Source organism: Macaca nemestrina, chromosome 8 (assembly GCF_043159975.1).
Source record: "Macaca nemestrina isolate mMacNem1 chromosome 8, mMacNem.hap1, whole genome shotgun sequence".
NCBI lineage: Eukaryota > Metazoa > Chordata > Mammalia > Primates > Cercopithecidae > Macaca > Macaca nemestrina.
In genome coordinates this window covers 5,064,307-5,085,455 of record NC_092132.1, presented here as the reverse complement: position 1 = coordinate 5,085,455, position 21,149 = coordinate 5,064,307, and the positions used below count along the sequence as shown (strand labels likewise).

Below are 21,149 nucleotides of genomic sequence, written 5' to 3'. Positions count from 1 at the left end.
AGACTCAGACAGTGTACGAGGCTGGGAGATCGACAGATTTTCAAACAGTTCATGATTCCTTACTGATATTTTTTATTCAAATTCTAGACTACAAGGTTTTTACTTAACCTCATAATCTGACATCAGTTACTTCCTGTCTTCCATATGAGAATCCTAGTTCAAAACTAGATTCAGATGATAGAATGAGATTATCACAGAATTAATCATTTACTCCACACTGATACATAGTTTCAGAAAAATAGTACTCTGTAGTCCCGGCTACTCGGGAGGCTGAGGCAGGAGAATGGCGTAAAAACCCGGGAGGCAGAGCTTGCAGTGAGCTGAGATCCGGCCACTGCACTCCAGCCTGGGCGACACAGCGAGACTCCGTCTCAAAAAATAAATAAATAAATAAATAAATAAATAAATAAATAAATAAATAAATAAAGAAAAATAGTACCAACACTATTTCTACCAAAACAATTATGGAGAACAGTTTAAAAATTACTTTTGGGGCCAGTCATAGTGGCTCACGCCTGTAATCCCAGCACTTTGGGCGGCCAAGGTGGGCAGATCACCTGAGGTCAGAAGTTTGAGACCAGCCTGGCGAACATGGGGAAACCCTGTCTCTCCTAAAAATACAAAAGTTACCCAGGTGTGGTGGCGTATGCATGTAGTCCCAGCTACTCCGGAGGCTGAGGCAGGAGAATCACTTGAACCCAGGAGGAGGAGATCGCAGTAAGCTGAGATCGTGCCACTATACTCTAGCCTGGGCGATAAAGCCAGACTTTGTCTCAAAAAAAAAAAAAAAAATACTTTTGCATATGATTTCCTGTGCTCCCCCTATCTTTTAAATTATTGTGATGGATACTGTAAGAGCAGATTACCATGACATACTATCTTCTCCCTTTGAATGCTCTTTTGGTCTTAGCTATACAAGCAACTGTATGTTTAATGCTCACCGCAAGTCCTTATAACAATGTCTCTCTAGTTATGTTGGCTGTCCTTCCCTAGTAGAATCCTCAAGAAACCATGAGAATTTAATCCTTCCAGTCTTGCATGTTGACAACAATTTGTCAAAGCCCTGTATACCTAAAAGTTAGTGTGGCTGTGCCTACAAATCTCTGGCTCAAATTTTCATTACATGAGTATCTAGACATAGTCTAGATACATGCTATTCTATTGACTTCTGGAATACTGCTGCTGTCAAAAACTCCATGATAATCTGATTTTCTTTATTTCATAAATCACTTGCTATTTGCGTCTGAAAGCCCAGAAGACTTTCTTTAAGTCCAGTAATAGAACTAGAATATTTCCCGGTCACTCTAGGTCAAGATTTTCATGTATACAGTGTACACATTCATGTAATAGTTTCAAGGGTTGTTTCTGTTTCTTTTTTTTTTTTTTTTTTTTTTTTTTTACAGAAAGTTTTCTGTGAATTATGGTTTTTAACATGTTGTGGCTCCATTGTTTCAGTTTCCTTCTCTGGTGTCTCATAGCAGATATATGGATGGATGGATGTATGCATGCATGCACGTACGTTAGATCTTCTTTGCCTAGCTTCTAAGTGTGTCACTTTCTCTTTAATCATCTTTCTTTCAATTGTTTTTTTCTCCTCTCTTTTCATCTTCTGCTTCCCTTAATGTATCTGGCAGGTATATGTAACTCACTAGAAACTACACTGCTGGAAAAAAAAAAAAATTCTTCTAATTCTTTCCTGAGTTATATCCATCTCATTTCTGAGTTTTTCTCATTCAGGTTTATGTTATTCTTTTGTACTTTTTCTTCATGTCTTTTAGCTCCTTATGGGTTTTTGTAATTTTTATCAGCTTTTGAGCATGTTCTTGTATGTTATCTCACTGTTTATGTTTTCACTAGGATCACTTTACATAGAGTTTGGCCATAATCCTTTTCTGTTGACCATCTTTACATGAAATTAGTTTTCATGAATGTTTAGGAGATTCAGGACAGCTCTTCTAATTCTAGTAAATCTACACACTGTTTTCTGTGTTTTTAGTTGGTACTCAAGAATATAAGAAATTACTTTCTAGACCACTTAACTCTGTTCTCCTCCCCCAGTTTCAGCCAGACCTTCTCTTTCCTTGGTTCTGCTATCTCACCTCTGCTCCTAGCAGCTTCTCCACAGGTGAGGAGCTGTGGAGAAGCTTTGTTCTAGAGGAATTACTTGCACTTCTCCACAGCTTTGTTCTAGAGGAATTACTTGCACTCATCTGCTATTGGAACATAAAAACTCCTCCACATATCAACTGCTGTTCTCAACTTGGCCCACTGAGCTGTCCAATGAGTATCTCCTGGCTGTTTGGGGATCCCTGGGTGTGTGTTTCCAGCTTCCTCTTGTGCAGACGGTGAAACCGTGTCGTTATTAGTGGTTTGTCCACTTATATTTGGGGGTCTGTGTGGATACTCTGGTATCTGGTTTTGCTGTATATTTTTGCCTATGGGTATCTGGTTTTTCTCTTCTAGTTGTTCAGTCTATGTGACTGAATAGTTCATATATTCAAAACCTATGACAGTTTGCCACCATCTTCCAGGACTTCTAATTTTAAACATAAAATTCCAAGAAATCAGAGATTTCAAGTATTATAAGGATCATAGGAAAAGAATATCCTATTTTGTGGGTGAAAAGTTGACTTCTCTTACCCTAGGCTAGTTATATGAAGAAGATAGCTATCTACCAAGTTATCTGAAGATAAGGGAAATAATTTGCTTTCTGATGTTTCATTTAGAAACAATTTCTAAAATTCACTTAGAAACCAAAATAATATATCAAAATGGTGCGCCACAAAATCTTTTTATTGTTATTTTTTATTTTGAAAAACATCGAGCCTACAGAAAAGTTACAAGAAGAGAAATGAAGATCTGTATCTCTTTATCTAAAGCCACTTTTTTAATATAATTTCAACTTTTATTTTAGATTTAGGGGGTACATGTGTGTGTTTGTTACAAGAGTATACTGTGTGATGCTGAGGTTGGGGAAATGAATGATTCTGTCCTCCGGACAGTGAGTGTGGTACCCAAGAACTGGTTTTTCACCCCTTGTCCCCCTCACTCCCTGCCTTCTCGAGTAGTCCCCCATGTCTGTTGTTGCCACCTTTATGTCTATGAGGACTCAGTGCATACCTCCCACTTATATGTGAGAACATGCCGTATTTGCTTCTCTATTCCTGCATTCATTTGTTTAGGATAATGGCTTCCAGATGCATCCATGTTGCTGCAAAGGCCATGATTTCATTCTGTTTTATAGCTGCAGAGTATTCCAGGGTGTATATGCACCACATTTTCTTTATCCAATTCACTACTGATGGCCACTTAGGTCGATTCCACATATTTGGTATTGTAAATAGTTAAAGCCACTAATTTTTAATAATTTGACATTTTTACTTTATTTCTCTCTAGATTCACATTCACACTGTATTTTTTTTTTCCTTCACCCTATTAAAGTAAGTGCAGGCAAATTATTTTTCACTCTTTTTTGAAACAGAGTCTCGCTCTGTTGCCCAGACTGGAGTGCAGTGGTGTGATATTGACTCACTGCAAGCTCCGCCTCCCAGGTTCATGCCATTCTCCTGCCTCAGCCTCCCAAATAGCTGGGACTACAGGCAGCCACCACCACACCCAGCTAATTTTTGTTTTTGCATTTTTAGTAGAGATGGGGTATCACCATGCTAGCCAGGATGGTCTCCTGACCTCGTGATCCACCCGCCTCAGCCTCCCAAAGTGCTGGGATTACAGGTGTGAGCCACTTCACTCAGCCTGATCTTTCACTCTTAAATGCTTCTGCATTAATTTCCTAAGAACAAGAATTTTCTGCTAAAATTTCAATTTCATTCTCATACTCAATATATTTGTCATTGATACAATAGTATTATCTTATAGTATTCAATTTCCTCAATTGTCCCAAAAAAAAGTCTTTTTTAAATCCAGGATACAATTAAGGATCATGCACAGCATTTGATTGTTATATCTCTTCAATCTCCTTTAAGCTAGAACATTCTTCCCACCTGCTTTCATAAAATAGGAATTATAACATTTACTTTATAGAGTTTTTACAAAGATTAAATAGAAATAATGCCAGAAAAAAAGTGGCTAGCCCAGTCTTTATACACAACATGTGACAATGCTCAATAAACATTAATTATCTTCCAGCTGTCTATGGCCCACACTGAATCCAGGATCCCAGCTTGTGCAACAGCTATCCAGGTTGCTGTGAATTTTTTAAGCGGCATTTAACTTCAGTAACCATAATTAATGCGAGTCCATGCCTGAGAATCAAATTGGGTCCACATGTGGTCCCCCGTTAGATGTCTCTGAGACTGTTAGACTGTGAGCTACAGGGGGTCGTCTCCCAGTTCCCAGAGGCCACGAATAAGCCTCTGTCACTGAGTTTAAAGCCGCTTCGCTTAAGGGTGCAGCAATGGTCTCGTGCTTCCTCAGACTGAACTGCACATAACAAGGCATTCTCCATGGACCAAGCTCTGGGAGGTTCTTCGTGCCTACCTTTTCCTCCATAAAACTTGACCTGGTTTCCTCTGTAAGACTTACCTAGAGATTCGCTGTCTCTTTCTGCCACATGCTGTGTGAATAACCAGCCAGAGCTCCTATTCACTGTTGTTAATAAAGGGGCATCTCATGAGTAACCACTATGTGCCGTGACCAGTAATCAGGCAAATCACATTTACAAACCACTTCATGACCATAATTCGAGGTCAGGCCAGTCTCACATTTACAAACCACTCAGTGACCATAATTCGAGGTCTGATTTGGTTTTATTTTAAAAGATAGAAGAAGGTATTCCCAGACTACAAGTCCCAAATTGCAATTTTGCTCAGTTTTTCTCTCTGACCTCAGAAGGGCAGAGAGAATGCCCCCGTCCGCCCTATAAAAAAAGGCAGAAGCACAATAATAACAGGGCAAAATAGGTCTGCATTGAACATGTAAATTCAAACAACCAAAACACAAAAAGCCAAGCTTTCCCCTTAGAAGCCTTCCCCACTGTTCCTCAGGAATAAGACGACCCCAGCAGGCCATGCGAGAAACCACGGTCACCATTCCCTCACCGCTACCTGGAGTCCACATGCCGAGACATACCCCTCGTGTGATACCCAGTCCCAAGTATTCCAGGGGCAGGTGCTGGGCACCATTTATTCTGCCAAACCCCCTTCTTGGGCAAAAGAAGTCAGAACCTATGTAACCCTCTGTCTACTGATTAAAAAGAAAAAATGCAGTTCAGTGGTATAAAGGTGTTTACAAACAAACAAAATCCATTTCATCAGACATTTTTAAGTCTTGGTATAATTTTAAATCCTCTTGACTTTTTCATATTCTAATGTGTCCAACCCTAAATCTCTTTTTCTACTTTTGTGAATAATATAAAAAGAATATGTTACCAAGTACCAGCGCTATACAAGAAGCTCGTGCTGACTATTTGAACTGCAGAGGGTGCAGAGCGCAAACTCTACGGAGGGCGTCTGCCAGGGACTGAGCTGCGCTCCCCCTGCCCCAGCAGGATCTACTGAAGGCCTAACCCACAATGGGGCAGCTTTAGGAGGTGGGGCCTTTGGGAGGTAATGAGGTTTAGATGAAGCAATGGGGGTGGAGCCCCCTCTATGAGATGAGTGCCCTTGTAAGAAGGGGTGGACACCAGAGCTCCCTCTCTCCTCCACGTGGCGATGCGGCACGAAGGTGGCCATCTGCAAGCCGGGAAGAGGGCCCTGCCTCACCAGAAAATCACCACGGCTGACACTCTGATCTCACACTCCCAGTCTCCGGAGCTATGAGGAAATAAATCTTGATGGTTTAAGCTGTTCTGTCTGTGGTATTTTGCTAGGGGAGCCTGAGTTGGCGGATAGACTCCATATTGCCTCCAAATGAATGCTTCATAATTTGGCATAATCAATCTACGAAATCTTTTTTTTTTTTTTTTTTTTTTTTTTTGAGATGGAGTCTCACTCTGTCACCCAGGCCGGAATGCAGTGGCGTGATCTCGACTCACTGCAACCTCCGCCTCCCAGGTTCAAATGATCCTCCTACCCTCAGCCTCCTGAGTAGCTGGGATTACAGGCGTGCGCCACCATGCCCAGCTAATTTTTGTATTTTTAATAAAGACAGGGTTTCACCATGTTGTCCAGGCTGGTCTCAAACTCCTGGCCTCAGGTGATCCGCCCACCCTGGCCTCCCAAAGTGCTGAGATTATAGGTGTGAGCCACCACACTCAGCCAATCTATGGAATCTTATCTCTAATCAGTCCTAATGTTACAACAAATGTAAACTTCCATGTCTTCCACACTCCACCTCCTTATAGATATCATCAGACTTTGAAGGAAAACTTTATCATCACAGCTAATTAGATGTCTAAAGAATCACAGCATTTTTTACTTGAAAAAATGCAGTAATTCTTACATTCCACTAATTTAGAATGACCTGCTGGTAAATGAATACAAAATAATAAAGAGTGAGAATTAAATCAGCTAGATAAAAAGTACTTTTATTACTTTCAGACACATACAGTAACTCTCTGTTAACAAAGTGCCCAGGAGATGTCTCAGGCAGCTTGAGTTAATGAATGACAAGTGACTTACAAACAGCAAACAGCAGGCATCAAGGGACGGGGGTTGCTACACTGTATCTAGGACCCTGACGTGCTAATTAAAATTAGGAAAGTGCTTACCATCACTGAGATCCTGCAGGAGATTCTCCTGGCAGGAGAAATCCAGCTTCACTTTGATGTTGATTGTGAACGTGGCCACCTTCCCAGGCTGCAAAGGGAACTGAGCAAGGGTTTCTTCCAGCTTCCAGCTCAAGAAGTCACCATACAATTTTTCTATAATAATAACAATGACAGTGATAAGGATGTTGTAACTGAGGCAGTATGGGACTTACCAGTCCCCTAGAAAATTCTGATGCATTCTCAAAAGCAAAGGAAAACGAAGAGCTTTTAAAATGTATAAGATCAAAGTGACAAGAACATTCCAGAACCAGGAAGTGCTGCAAGGCAATCACCCCTGTTTATGAACAAGGCACAGGGAGGAGGAAGAACAGTTCATCTCTAGAGGCACCCAGCTCAAGCCAAGCCATCTTGACGCCTTAGTGAGCAACTTCTTCTCATTGACCAAAAAAATGCTGTTTGGCTCTTATAAACTAAATCAGAGTTAAACTAAATTTCTCCACAATGAATATTTGCTGTATTACATCACCTTAAAGAGAAACAGATCCAAGTGTAGTAGGGAAAGTATATATTCAATATGAGACACCTCTTCAGAAAAAGAGAATACAAAATCAAAACCCAAGCAGGACGCTTTGGCTCACACCTATAATCCCAGCACTTTGAGAGGCTGAGGCAGGGTGAATCACTTGAGGTCAGGAGTTCGAGACCAGCCTGGACAACATAGTGAAACCCCATCTCTACAAAAAATAATAAAATTTAGCCAGTGTGGCCGCGGATATCTGTAATCCCAGCTACTCAGGAGGCTGAGGCAGGAGAATCGCTTGAACCTGGGAGGCAGACGTTGCAATGAGCCAGGATCGCGCCACTGCACTCCAGCCTGGGCAACAGAGTGAGACTCCATTTCAAAAAAAAAAAAAAAAAAAATCAAATCACAGAATTAAGGACAGCACCTTGGGAAAGGCCTCCAGGAAGAGGTGTTTCCCTTGCTTTCTTGCACATACGCCGTGGTCTTTAATTAAAAATTCTTCAATGTTAGAGTCACATGGCCTTGACTTTGGTGCCTTTTTGACACTGACTAACTCAAGTGCCATGGAGACCAATGATCCCTTGGAGTCAAGGTTTCTTCGTGTGTAAAACGGGGATAACAATTAATGCACCACAGAGTCATTTTACAGATTCAACAAAGTACTATCTAAAAGCACCAAGAAGACCACAGCACTGTAAGAACCTCAGGCAACACGGGAGGAAGGAGGACAGGAAGGAGACACAGGGAGGCCATTGCTGGTGCCCTCTGAAGTAGCTGTGTCTCTCCCCAGCTCCAGTTCCTAAAATCCAGGCACAGTATGACATGCTACCTTGACATCCAGCGAAACTGGGAGGGCCCCAAATGGCCTCACCACAAGTCCTTCCTGACTCTGCTCCTGCAGACACAGGGTCCCTCAGCCAGGCAGGCTTCCTAGGCGTGGAAAGCAGGTGCAGCCCTGTGTATCCTGAGCAGTGGGTGTCAGTTCCCTGCCAGTCTGGGAGGGACTGAAATAAGCTGGTCACATCCTCCCCAGGGAGCCAGGGGCAGCCCTCCCTCTCCATACCCCAAAGCCCGCCTCCCCCCAGCCCCTGGGCAGCTGCTCTCTCTGTTCCTGAGTGCAGCCCCATGTGGCCCTACATGGCATGGAATCCTCCTTCCCCAGCTGTGAGTGTCTGTGACCAATGAACTGCTGTCAGGTGCACATGTCCTGTGTCACGTGCTAGGTGTCTGGCTGTCCCCACATGGTAGGGCAAGAAACCCTCCTGACCATCACAGGGGACAGGAAGCCATGAGTATGGGGCCCTCCTCCTACCAGGAAGGGCCCAGCTTCCAGGCTCTGCAAAGGCCCTCCTCTTGGTGCCCCTCTAGCCTAGGAGGCAGGAGCAACTTGCTGCTTTCCCACCATCCCTTTCTGGGAACCAGTTCTCTACGCTGAGCGTCTTCGGTCTGAATAGGGAGACAGTTTTAAAGAGATGAAGTCACTTATCCACGGTCACAAATGACGGAATCAGTCTAGAATCCGAGATCCAAATGATTCCAAAGTCACATTCACCTCCCACATGAAGATATTTCATGGTGACGTTCAAATATGAAGACCTGGTCGGAGAACCCAGACATGAGCCTCCCAGGAGCTCAGTGGCAGACGGAGAGCTTGACCAAAATCCCCATGAAAGAAAACAGATACGTGGTGTGCTACCTCCAGAACACGAGGACAAACTGAGCTGCAAAATAAGCAGACATATTCCTGGCCGGAGGTGTGCTCGACCACGGCACGGTCCTGCAGAACCGGCCAAGCTCCCTCTGGAGCACACCTGACAGATGGCGTTTATGTCTCCATGTTTCCTTAAAGAAGGATACTAACACAGAGAGACAGATCCAGGGGACAGCGTCCTTGAAAAGTGTTTAGAAACCACGTCACATTCATTTATTTACTTAGTCATTCACAGAACACCTCAAATGTGCCAGACACTCCACGTGTTACCTCACTTAATCCTCCCAACAACCAGTGAAATCATGGAAGGAGGTTAGCATATGTAACAGGTCATTCAGCTGTCAGTGGAAGACTTGGCATATAATAGATGTTCAATGAATATTAGCTGCCCTTCAGCATCACCCAGTCTACCACCTTAGATGGTGTTCAGATGCTTTGTAAACTGATACTATCACAGTATTTTAGAATGATCTGGGAAAAGACAGACAGCTGGGAAAAGGATGATGGAATTGTTGAGCAGTCAACTTTAATGAAAGCCTGAGGAATGAATCCCTATGTTCATATGATTTCGAGAAGCTGTGGGCCGGGCGCAGTGACTCACGCCTGTAATCCCAGCACTTTGGGAGGCCAAGGTGGGCAGATCACCTAAGGTCAGGAGTTTGAGACCAGCCTGGGCAACATGGCGAAACCCCGTCTCTACTAAAAATACAAAAATTAGCTGGGCATGGTGGCACACGCCTGTAGTCCCAGCTATTCGGGAGCCCAAGGCATGAGAGTCACTTGAACCAGGAAGGTGGCGGTTACAGTGAGCCAAGGTCATGCCACTGCACTCCAGCCTGGGCAACAAAGCAAGACTCCATCCCAAAAACAGAAGCAGCTGTGGCCATTGGATGAGATTCTTACAGGAATTTAGTGACAGAAAGGGAAATGGAGAATTGGAGGGAAGTATTATCCAAAACTCCAAGTGGGAGATGGAATGGGTCAACAAGAATCACCGAAAGTAGAAGAAAGTGCATCACATCCGATTATAGCCACTCTAATTACAGGATAAAAATCTAAACACTTCAGTCAAGCTTTGGGGGCAAAGGGTACCAAATGCTGGTCGCTTTGGTATTTCATGATGATAACAGGTTAGTGAACTCTCTGTTCGGAAACCCGCTTCAACACACAACATTTGGCCCTCGGCTGCTCAGGGGAATGTGTGGATACTCACATATGTGATTTATCCTTTAGAAGGTAAGTCACTCAGTCAGAGAAAGAACAAAGATCTGTCTCCAAATGGGAAAAAAACTTCAAATCCATCTTACAGCTGAGAAAGCAGAAGGAAAAGGAGAGTCTGACATGACATCATATCATCAATTGGGTTGCTGCTTTCTTCCCACTCCTTTAGAAGGGCTCTGACGACATCTTGGCTAGGTAACTGACTTCCTTCCTTCCCACCTGCTCTCTCAGGCCATGCTAGTTCTCTGCCTACTCAATGTGACCTCCTCCATGCAGGGCTCCCGGGCACGCCCACCTGGTTCTGCTCGGTTGCCACTCTACGTGTATTCTGAGAATCTACCCTCCCACGAGACACTGGAGTCCCTTTCCACTGTGCTCTTCTGTAGGTGCTGACATATCTGTGGGCAGCTGCAGAAGCTGTGGCTAAACACAACCGAAACTACAGGCCTGGGTTCAAACCCCAGATCCTCACCTTCCTAGCTTGCCCTTGGCTGTGTTACTTTCCTGGGGTCTCAGCTTCCCCTTCTTTTACAAGTAAAGCGGGTAGAAATACCAGTACCTACTTCTAGGGCTGCAGTGAAGGTTAGCGGGTTTAAAACATACAGAGTACTTAGGACAGGTCACAGGGTCCACTGAGTCTCAGTTAAGTGTTTGCTCTTATAATTATTCAGGTTTGGCAAGAACACCACCAACGATTGGGGCTCGTAGGCTTCCATGCCTGCTACTTCCTGCTAGTTCCATTACGGGATAGTCCCAATAAGCGTTCAGGTGTTTGAGCTCTCCCTCTGTGCCAGGCACTGTCTGAAGTTCCTATACTAAGGACAGAGGAGGCATGAGCATCAGCCGTAGTGCAGAGTAGTTAGCTTACAGCATACCCTTGGCTCCCCCTAAAATCTCCATACGCCAGCATTACCCACCACATCACTCGAATGAGCAAGCTCAAGTTCAGAGAGATCAGGCAGCTTTCCTAAGCCCTCAAAGCTACGATGTCCCGGAGTCAAGAGGTGAACCCCGGCCCTCACACCCATTCACCATGCCTCTGTCCTCTGGCAGCTCAGAACGCAGTTGCTGCCTCTTGTCCACGCGGCAGCACTTGCACCGACCTGGGCCTCTTCTGTGCTGAGCTAACCTGTCCACCTTCCTTCTACTTCTCCTCCAATGGCACTCGGAGGTGCCATCCTGACGACACTACTTTAGACCCACCTTGGTTTGAAAAGAAGCCTCCCCAAACAGGAGCCAAGGAGTGGGAAAAAGGACCCCATGCAGTATGAGCGCACAGGGAGGGAGGAAAGAAGCACGCGTCCTTTCAGAAGTTGACATCTGGTGATGCCTCCAACAGACTCCTAGCATGGGGTCCCTGAATATGCAGAATGCTTTCTCAAGTCCAGACCTCTGCTCCCTCATGTGCCCACTCCAGAAATGTCTTCCCCTACCTTCTCTGCCTGGCTGGATTTTCTAGGGCTATTTAATACCCAGGTCCAGGGTATCTACTCAGATGTGCAACCATCCCACCCCTTGCTCTCAGGCTGGAGGCCCTCCTGCCGCGCCTGCAAACACCTGCACATGCCTCCAGGACAGACTCCAGCACTCTGCACCCAACTGTGTGAGTTGATCTTTCTGTTTGTAGCTATCACTGTGATGTGAGTGTGAGGACTGCATCACTGTCCTTTGGCAAAGTAAGTAGTCATTCTTCAGATAAATATTTATTGAGTATCTCCTGTGTGTCAAGCTCTGTAGCGGGCACAAAAAAACACATCAGTGGGCAAACAGGCCAGTGACCACTCTCCCAGGGCTCATGGTCTGACGGAGGAGACAGAAATCAGGCAGGAAACTGGACACAAGACAAACTCCCCGTAGAGACCACCATTCAGACACGACCTGAGGGAACAGGAGGGCTCAAGGAGGTTCAAAAGAGGGAGAGTGGCCCTGTGTGACTAACTCTGGACTTGTTCCCTGCGTTCACACGCTCCCTGGCACACGCAATGGATTTGACATTTCACTCAAAACGCCTCACACACAGGGCTCTTGCTATCTTCTTCCTCTATAATAATCTATGGAACATAAAGATTTTAGATGTCTGCTGATAATTTCTTTTATTCTTGGAGCACTAACCCAGTCCTCTGTCTGCTCTGCAGCACTGTGATGAGCCTTGGTTTTTACATTCTATGACTGCCCATTTCATTCATTCAATGGACACTTACTGCGGAGCCTTAAAATATCCTCATGGCAGGCGCTATGCTAGGTTCTGGGGACAGAGATAAAGAAGATGCAGCCCCTGCCCTCTGGGGAGGTTGTCTCTGACTGTAGGAAGAAATGGTATGGGGGCTACAGGAGAAGCCCCCAAAAGCTGGGACCAGATGAGAGATGAGGCTTCTCTCAATCTAAAAATTTCTGTAAAATGTACAATACCATTACGCAAAGAACAGGCTCAACAACTGCTTGCTGAAGTAATTGCCCAAGCCAGGACAGCATATAACTGAAAGAGGACTTGCTGCGAAGTAAAAGGTGAACCTGCTAGGGTCCCAGACCTCTATAAAATACCTTGTTCTTTCAGCTATCAGTCTAGCGTATCAGGACTGTACAACTAAATTCAAACACTATAATTATAGCACTATCCTTGCCCGTCGGGATGGCTTTTCATTTCTTAAACGTGCTTCAACTGAGAGATGAACCTTGTCAAAATGGACCGTGAATGCCCACCAGGCTTCCCCATGGTCATGGCTGCAGGATGCATCAGACACCCAGACCAGCAGGAGTAGCTTGTAATGGGAGACGTGAAACTAAAGAAATACCACCTACCAAACACAACCCAGAAGGAAGACAGGGGGAGGAGACAAACATTTAGCATGCTGGCTACTGTTACTTAAACCACCATCACCAGCCACCTAACTTCTACGGGGCACTTCCGTAAAACAGGTGCTAAGACCTGTACATCTACAGACTCATTAAATCCACACACCGACTATCTGAATAGGTCCTGCCATCACACCCATTTTAGGGAAGCTGCTCAGGCCATGCAGAAGTGGGTATACCCAGGACTCAATATTCTGCTCTACAACCCACCCCTTAATAAGTTCACTGGCTTAATCCTAAAAGCCTGTGAAATCGTGCTGTAGTTCCATTTTAAGAAGTGTACTTTTTTCCTCATTTTTTTACAGAGACATGACATACCAAAGACCCCGAACAACTAACTGGGAGTTTGATTTTCAGGAGCTCCCAAGTGGCAGGCCAGACGTCTTCATCCCCTCAGCCCTCCCTGTGTTATTTATTTCCCATCTATGCTCCTGAGGCGCTGAACATGTCAGGACTCACAGAACTCATTAAAAGGCATTTCACTTTGTCTTAAGATCAGCTTGTTTTGTAAACCTCTCCAGCGTGACCCTAGAAATGTGTAAAATGCTGAACTGTACCAGAAAGCCGCTGCAATCGTATATACGAGGGGGCAGCAAGTTGAATGACTTTTAGTCATTCAGGAATTTCAATGTCTTTCTAGGAGACACACCAGTAAATCCATTCACTGTGGTTAGTCAACATGCAGCAGAAATAATACAGGATGTGCAGTTGGAATTCAGTTCAATTCAGTGCACACGTCTGCCTCCTACACTGAGCCGTGAGCTCCTCAGGACAGGGTTCATGTATTATTCATGTGCCTGCATGCTGACTGGCATGTCAATGTGATGTAAATGTTTGACTGTTGAATAATACAAAGCCAAGTGAGGTAAGTGTTATTGTAACAGAATATCAGCAAGGCAATGGACAGTAGAAGTGGCATAATTAATTCTACTTGAAGGGCTTGGGAAAGCTTTCAGGAGGCGGCAGTGGACGGAACTGCAAATGAGGGATAGACTGGGATGCACAGAGGACGTCTAGGAGTAAGCAAAGTTCCGAATACATAAAAGTGTGTTTGTTCAAAGACAGCCGGAGTACAAGGGCTGTGGCGGTACATTCTGACTCCCCAGGGTGGAGCCCTGGATCACATTCACCTGGGTATCCCCAGTGCCCGACACGATGGCCACCACGTAGGAGGTGCTCAGTATGGGCTGCTGAGGAGTCCACCAAAGGCAAGAGCAGCTGGCAGCCATAAAGACAGACAGGGGAGCACCAGAGGGAGCAACCACTCCAAAAAGAGCAGAGAGGACGATCCCTCTGCTGCCCCCGCCCTGCCCACTGCTTTCACGGGACACCTTGCACCTGTTCACCACTGAGCCTCCCATGACTCTCAGAGCTCCAGGAGGACAGGGATGACTGTGGTCCCGCTCCCTAAGCCACAATACCTGAAGCACAGTGGGTACTGGGGAAGTGTGCAAGAAAGAAAGGGAAGGGAAAAGGCGGGCAGCCAGCCACAGGATGGATTTCACTGAATGCTGGGCTAAGAAACCAGGGACAGGAAAATGATTTCAGAAAGGTTTTAGAAAGGTGACAAATGAGTTGACATTTTTATAAGATGACAATGGCAGCAGCATCAAAGATAACAGCACCTTACAGGAGGAACTAGCATTTACCAAGCCCTAACTCATGCCAGGTACTGTATTAAGTGCCTTACATGTAGTATAACAACCAGAAGAGCTATGGAGTGGTAGCTCCACTAGGAGGGACAATGGTCACAGACACAAGTAACTTGGTCCAGGTCACCCAGCCAGTAAGTGGCAAAGCCAGGACTCTAACAAAAGTCCGTCTGATCCTAAATATTATAATGTTGACCATCATAAGTAACTTGAAAATTGAGGGAGGCCTGACCTAGGGGCTTCCGACTAGTCTGCTGGCCTGGCTACCCGGAGCCGGCTGCCGCGGCTGTCCTCAGCTCCATCTCTACCTCTGTCCACGCCCAGATATGCAAGTGGGACTTGGTGTCAAAACTGAAGCAGAGATGGCAGAAACGGAATCCTTCCCCCTGCTCCCCAAGACGCTCCGCTCTGACAATACCAAGAAGCAGGAGCCACTTTTCTCCAAGACTGATTTCTAAAACTTCGCCCTGCCTTGCCGCAATTTTTTTTTTTTTTAAGAAAACAACTATATAAAAATAGCCTAAGAAAAGCACCTCGGAAACAGACCAGACCAGAAAGTTAGAAAGCCCAGTAGGGTGGGTAGCTCTCATATGGCACTTCAGCCAGCTTATTACCGAACCCCTCGGGTCCTGAGAATTGCACGAGTAACAGGTTTCCCTTTGTCAGCAGGAGCCAACCGTCTCCTCCCCATCGGTGCTGTTCACGGCCTCCCAAGGTGCTTCTCGCGCTCTTGCCTTTCCTGGGCACTGCCCGTGGCCTCCCAAAGTGCTTCTCACCCTCTTGCCTTTCCCAGCTTCCTTCCCTGTGTAATGAGCAGGGCTTATGCTGACTCTACTAAGTGGCTTCTAGTTTGGATTTGCTGTGGTTTTAATGCAAGTATACCTTTATTCATCTGGGGATTGTTACATTTCACCATCCCAGAAAGTCTGAGAACAAGGGGAAAGCTAAGACAGTTTCTGAAACATCTTAAGGAAAAAATAAAGGAGGGGGAGGGAAGAGAGAGACAGAGAGAGAGAGAGATGAAGCCAGGAAACATAGACAAAGGCACCTGTCCTCCTCAAGCGGGGCGCGCATTTGCTTATTTCGAGTCAGCCTTAACAATTTGGATGTTCTGGTTTTCCAGGCCCTGGCAGACCAAGGAAGCCAAACCATCAGTCCTGGGACTGCAACTAAACAGCTACTCCCACCCCACCCACCCTATGCTAAGCACTGTGTTAGGTCCTCCAGAGACAGGAGCGCGTGTTCTGGGATGACCGAATGAGAGGGACTGGATCCTGGTAAGTATCCAGATGAGAACACCAAGCCTCCAGCAGTCGGTCAACTGGCTCAAGACAAGTCACACAGCTAATAATATGAGATGCCCAAACCCACGTTCTTGTCATCATTCTAGCTGAACAGAGGCTGTGCCAGACAACCCGCGCCGAGAGGCAACGAGCAACAGCGACAGCCACGAGAGAGAGAGGAAAAGCACACAGAAACCAAGAGGGCGACAGGCCGGCCTGTTCCACCAACGCAGAAGCAGCAGAGTGCGAGAAGAGATTCCACACTGCACCCCCAGGCCGCGCCCAGGCCAGTAACTGAAGAACGTTCAAAGTCCCACCTTCAGAATCCTACTATTTCCAAGTATAAGGTATGCTCAGAAGATGTCTAACCACACTGCTTATTTGTGTATTAAGTTCTGTAGCTTAAGAGTGACATATTCAAATAACAAGCAAATCCACACACATGGGAACAGCTTATTCCCCTCTGATGCCAAATAACCAAGGTATTTGTAGCTAAGAAATAAGAGATGAAATTCACAGTGCAGAGATGATTTTTCTGTAGCCACAGCACTGTGGAAAGCTGAATAGCTTGGTCATCCGATTTAATATGTGTTTGCACCTTAAAAGTGGGCCTTTCTGTTTTCCCCCTTCCTTCCTGTGGCACAGAACTGGGTGTCTGAAGGGGCTTTGCAGAATCCTACACGGTACTATGCTGCAGGAATAACAAGAGAGCCACCAATTGACAGTGGAGCATCTGTCACCAATTTTTCCCCTGTGAAATTTCATTTCAGAAATAACAGTCATTATTTAAATGCTAGCATTTAGGTAAGGGCTATCAAGTGAAATTGGTTACTTTATGTTGATAATAGCAGAGGAATTACTGCTGCTGTGAACCTGAGACATGTAAGAAGCCATTAATATTAGCTTCTATCTCCAGGGATGCTCTGGTACAACATTCATGAGAAAAGCAATAAAGAGAATCTCGCCTCAAAACATTTATGAATTTTTAATTATAACAATACAAAGCCATCATTTTTTGTTAAAATATTAAACAGAAGAATGAAGAAATTAAGCAGTATGTACATTTATGTATACAGGTATGTATATGTTTCTTTTTGTATCACACTCACATACACATATCTTTGAACATTTGTGGAAAAGCTAATATAGTAAATGTTTCTTAATTTGAGCTTTATTACAATGAAATCTATGACTAAGCAAAAGCAAGAGTTCATGTCTTTCACAATCTACACATAAAAACTTGCTTACAAGTGGCCAGGCATGGTGGGTCACGCCTGTAATCCAACACTTTGGGAGGCTGAGGCAGACAGAGCATTTGAGCTTAGGAGTTCGAGACCAGCCTGGCCAACATGGTGAAACCCTGCCCCTACTAAAAATACAAAAAAAAAAAAAATTAGCCAGGTGTGGTGGCTCATACCCGGAGTCCCAGCTACTCAGAAGGCTAAGGCAGGAAAATCGCTTAAACCTGGGAGGCGGAGGTTGCGGTGAGTCGAGGTTGTACCACTGCACTCCAGCCTGGGTAAAAGAGTGAGACTGTCTAAAAAGAAAAAAAAAAAAAAACACTTGCTTACACGTAAATTCAAATTAGAAGAATCGCATGCCATCGCTAGACCCTCCTTGTCCAGAAATGGGGTGGGTTATAAACACTCATCTCTGTGGCCGGGCGCCGTGGCTCACGCCTGTAATCCCAGCACTTTGGGAGGCCGAGGCGGGCAGATCATGAGGTCAGGAGATTGAGAACATCCTGGCTAACACGGTGAAACCCCATCTCTACTAAAAAATACAAAAAAAATTAGCCGGGTGTGGTGGCAGGTGCCTGTAGTCCCAGCTACTCGGGAGGCTGAGGCAGGAGAATGGCGTGAACCCGGGAGGCGGAGCTTGCAGTGAGCGGAGATCCTGCCACTGCACTCCAGCCTGGGCAACAGAGTGAGACTCCGTCTCAAAAAAAAAAAAAAAAAAAAAACCTATTCATCGTTGTATTAGGGATTTGTGAACACAGGGACACACTCACCCCATAAAAGCCCCAGTGACAGTCTAGACTCCTGAGAGGCCCACAAAGGTCTGTCTGACCCTTAATATCGTGCATCCTTACCATAAACTTAAAATGCAGGGGATTTTAAAGGGAGTCTGTAATAGTAAGAATTAAAATAAGTCAAGAAAGCAAAGAAGATGAGAGGAGAAAACAAAGCAAGAAACTTCTTTATCTGAAGGTTGATGTCCGAAGAAAAAGCAGTTTATTCTGAGGGAGTGAAGAAGTGTGCAGAGACTAGAGGGGGCCCCTGATGGGACTCTTGGTGCCTCGAAGGTGTCAGGGATGGAAGGAAAAGGGTAAGGACAAGATGTAGGGTTCACAGGCAGGCTCTTGCAGGCATCAGGCATTGGCACGCAAACGTGGTCTGCAGAAACGATGCACACACCAATAACAATTGTTATCTATAAAGCAAACAAGCTCAACGTTGTCCCAAGAGCTTTCCCCATCCTCCGTTAACATTTCACGCTTACGACAACCCTATACAACTGGTAAGAGTGTTAATACTATGTAAGCACCTACTATGTGGCAAGCATTGCTCTCAGTTCCTAGGTGCTAAGGATGCAGCAGTGAAATAAACAGACCACCACCACCACCCACCCAAAAAGACCTCTTACACTGGTTGCGATTATTTCATCAGAAAAAAATTACATGAAGTACCACAGACCTGGTATGTGGAGAGCACTAAGTGTAAAAGCTATTCTTTTTAGTTTGTTGTTGCTGCTGTTGTTTTTCAGACGGAGTCTCACTGTGTCGCCCAGGCTGGAGTGCAATGGCACAGTCTCGGCTCACGGCAACCTCCGCCTCCTGGGTTCAAGTAATTCTCCTGCCTCAGCCTCTCGAGTAGCTGAGATTACAGGCGCCCACCACCACGCGCAGCTAATTTTTGTATTTTTTAGTAGAGAGGGGGTTTCACCATATTGGCCAGGCTGGTCTTGAGCCCCTGACCTTGTGATCCACCTCGGCCTCCCAAAGTGCTGGAATTACAGGCGTGAGCCACCACGCCCAGCTGAGTAAAAGCCGTTCTTACTACTGAGATATAAAATAACTCTATCGTAGTACAAAGAGAATCATATGGGAACCCAGAGAAGAGGGTGTTTCATCCCATGTGGCAAAATTTTATACAGCAGACATTTTAGAGACAGTTAAAGAAGCTAAGCTCAATGGGCTTAGAATAAAGATAATGCTAAAATAAAAATCAATCCACAACCAAATCCTATACCGTCTCCTATAGTTAACACCCACAACCAAATCCTATACCGTCTCCTACAGTTAACGCCCACAACCAAATCCTACACCGTCTCCTACAGTTAACACCCACAACCAAGTCCTATACTGTCTCCTATAATTAACACCCACAACCAAGTCCTATACCGTCTCCTACAGTTAACGCCCACAACCAAGTCCTACACTGTCTCCTACAGTTAACGCCCACAACCAAATCCTATACCATCTCCTACAGTTAACGCCCACAACCAAGTCCTACACCGTCTCCTACAGTTAGCGCCCACAACCAAATCCTATACTGTCTCCTACAGTTAACACCCACAACCAAATCCTATACCATCTCCTACAGTTAACATCCACAACCAAGTCCTATACTGTCTCTGCTCTGCCTCCCTCACCCTCCCTACCACCAGTAGCTCCTGCTCATATTCCCATGTCCTCAGAGCAGGTCCTCTGTTCACTAATGCTGGCAGTTCGGTGCTATAGGACTAAAGTGACAGGAATTACTCCCTTTGTGTATTTTGGAAACTGATGGTTTGTTTTCGTAAATGTAATTCCACATGTAAATGTATTGCAGCTTGGAACAAGAATTAAAAAAGAATGAATAGCTTTCATTTTTCACGTGTAACCCTGTTGTTTTGAAAATGGCTCTGCCATGCTATTTACATTTGTCATGATTACAGGTAAAGTCACAAGAGCTGGGAAGGAGGAGGCCTTCGTTCTTGTTCCGGTTCCTCATGCAGCTGACCTGTGACCCGAGGCCAGCCACCCACCTCTTCTGCTTTCGCTTTCCCTGTGCATAAAGCCGGGGTGGCCCTATGTGCCCTGTGCATCCTCTGACTGACTGGGGACCCCGACTGGAGAGAACCACAGAAAACTACACAATAACAAAGACAGACAAGGCTTGGGCAAGCCATGACGGGCACCTATGCTTGAGGGCTGGGGAGAGAAGACGACCATGTTGATGGTCGCGGCGTGAACCACCGCCAAAAGCATCTCCCTTGGAATTCTGTCCCGCTGCCACAGTGCTCCCCACCTTCTACATCATCACTAGGAAGTGCTCACTAGGCCGACCAGGTAAATGGAAAGAGTGGTTTGCCCCAGGGCTGGGGCAGGGATTGGCTGGGAAGGAACATGTGGGAATTTTCTGGGATGGCGGAAATGTTCTATACTATGCCCTGATAAGGGTTTGCGTTAGACAGAGCCATGTAGTTCTAAACCTCAATAAATGGTACACAAGATTTGTACATGTCACTGCACATGTATTTTACCAAAAAAAAAAAAGTGAACTCTAGTTAATGATACATGTGCTACAGCATTTAGGGGTAAAATATACTGAAATCTGCAACTTACTTTAAACTGCATTAAAACAATAAGATGGATTGGGCCCGGCACAATGGCTCATGCCTGTAATCCCAGCACTTTGGGAGGCCGAGGTGGACGGATCACAAGGTCAGGAGATCAAGACCATCCTGGTTAACACAGTGAAACCCCGTCTCTACTAAAAATATAAAAAATTAGCCAGGCATGATGGTGGGCACCTGTAGTCCCAGCTACTCGGGAGGCTGAGGCAGGAGAATGCGGTGAACCCAGGAGGCGGAGCTTGCAGTGAGCAGAGATCCTGCCACTGCACTCCAGCCTGGGTGACAGAGCGAGAATCCGTCTCAAAAAAATAATAATAAATAAATAAATAAACGAGATGGATTAAAGGATGGATAGGAGGCTGGATAGATATGTAATAAAGCAAATATAACAAAATGTTCATCACAGAACCTAGATGGTTGGTATGTAAGTGTTTGCTATAAAATTCTTTCAACTCTTCTGCATGGTTCAGTATTTTTATAATAAAAGTTTGAGGATGGAAATGCTGGTTGATACAGAATAAGTTCCAGATGAAGTCTGAGGCATAAGGAACACCAAGGATGGTTGGGCACAGTTGCTCGTGTCTGTAATCCCAGCACTTTGGAAGGCCAAGGTGGTTGG

General features: G+C 45.2%; 1 protein-coding gene across 5 annotated transcripts in view; it reads right to left on the bottom strand.

Annotated features, from left to right (window-relative positions):
- LOC105488384 (trafficking protein particle complex subunit 9) overlaps window positions 1–21,149 on the bottom strand; it is a 724,351-nt gene that overhangs the window by 518,132 nt on the left and 185,070 nt on the right. For all 5 annotated transcript variants that reach the window (XM_071067768.1, XM_071067767.1, XM_071067769.1 and 2 more), the window contains one exon: window positions 6,668–6,820. In XM_071067768.1, coding sequence (XP_070923869.1) covers window positions 6,668–6,820 — 153 coding nt within the window. The remainder of the gene's footprint in view (window positions 1–6,667; window positions 6,821–21,149) is intronic.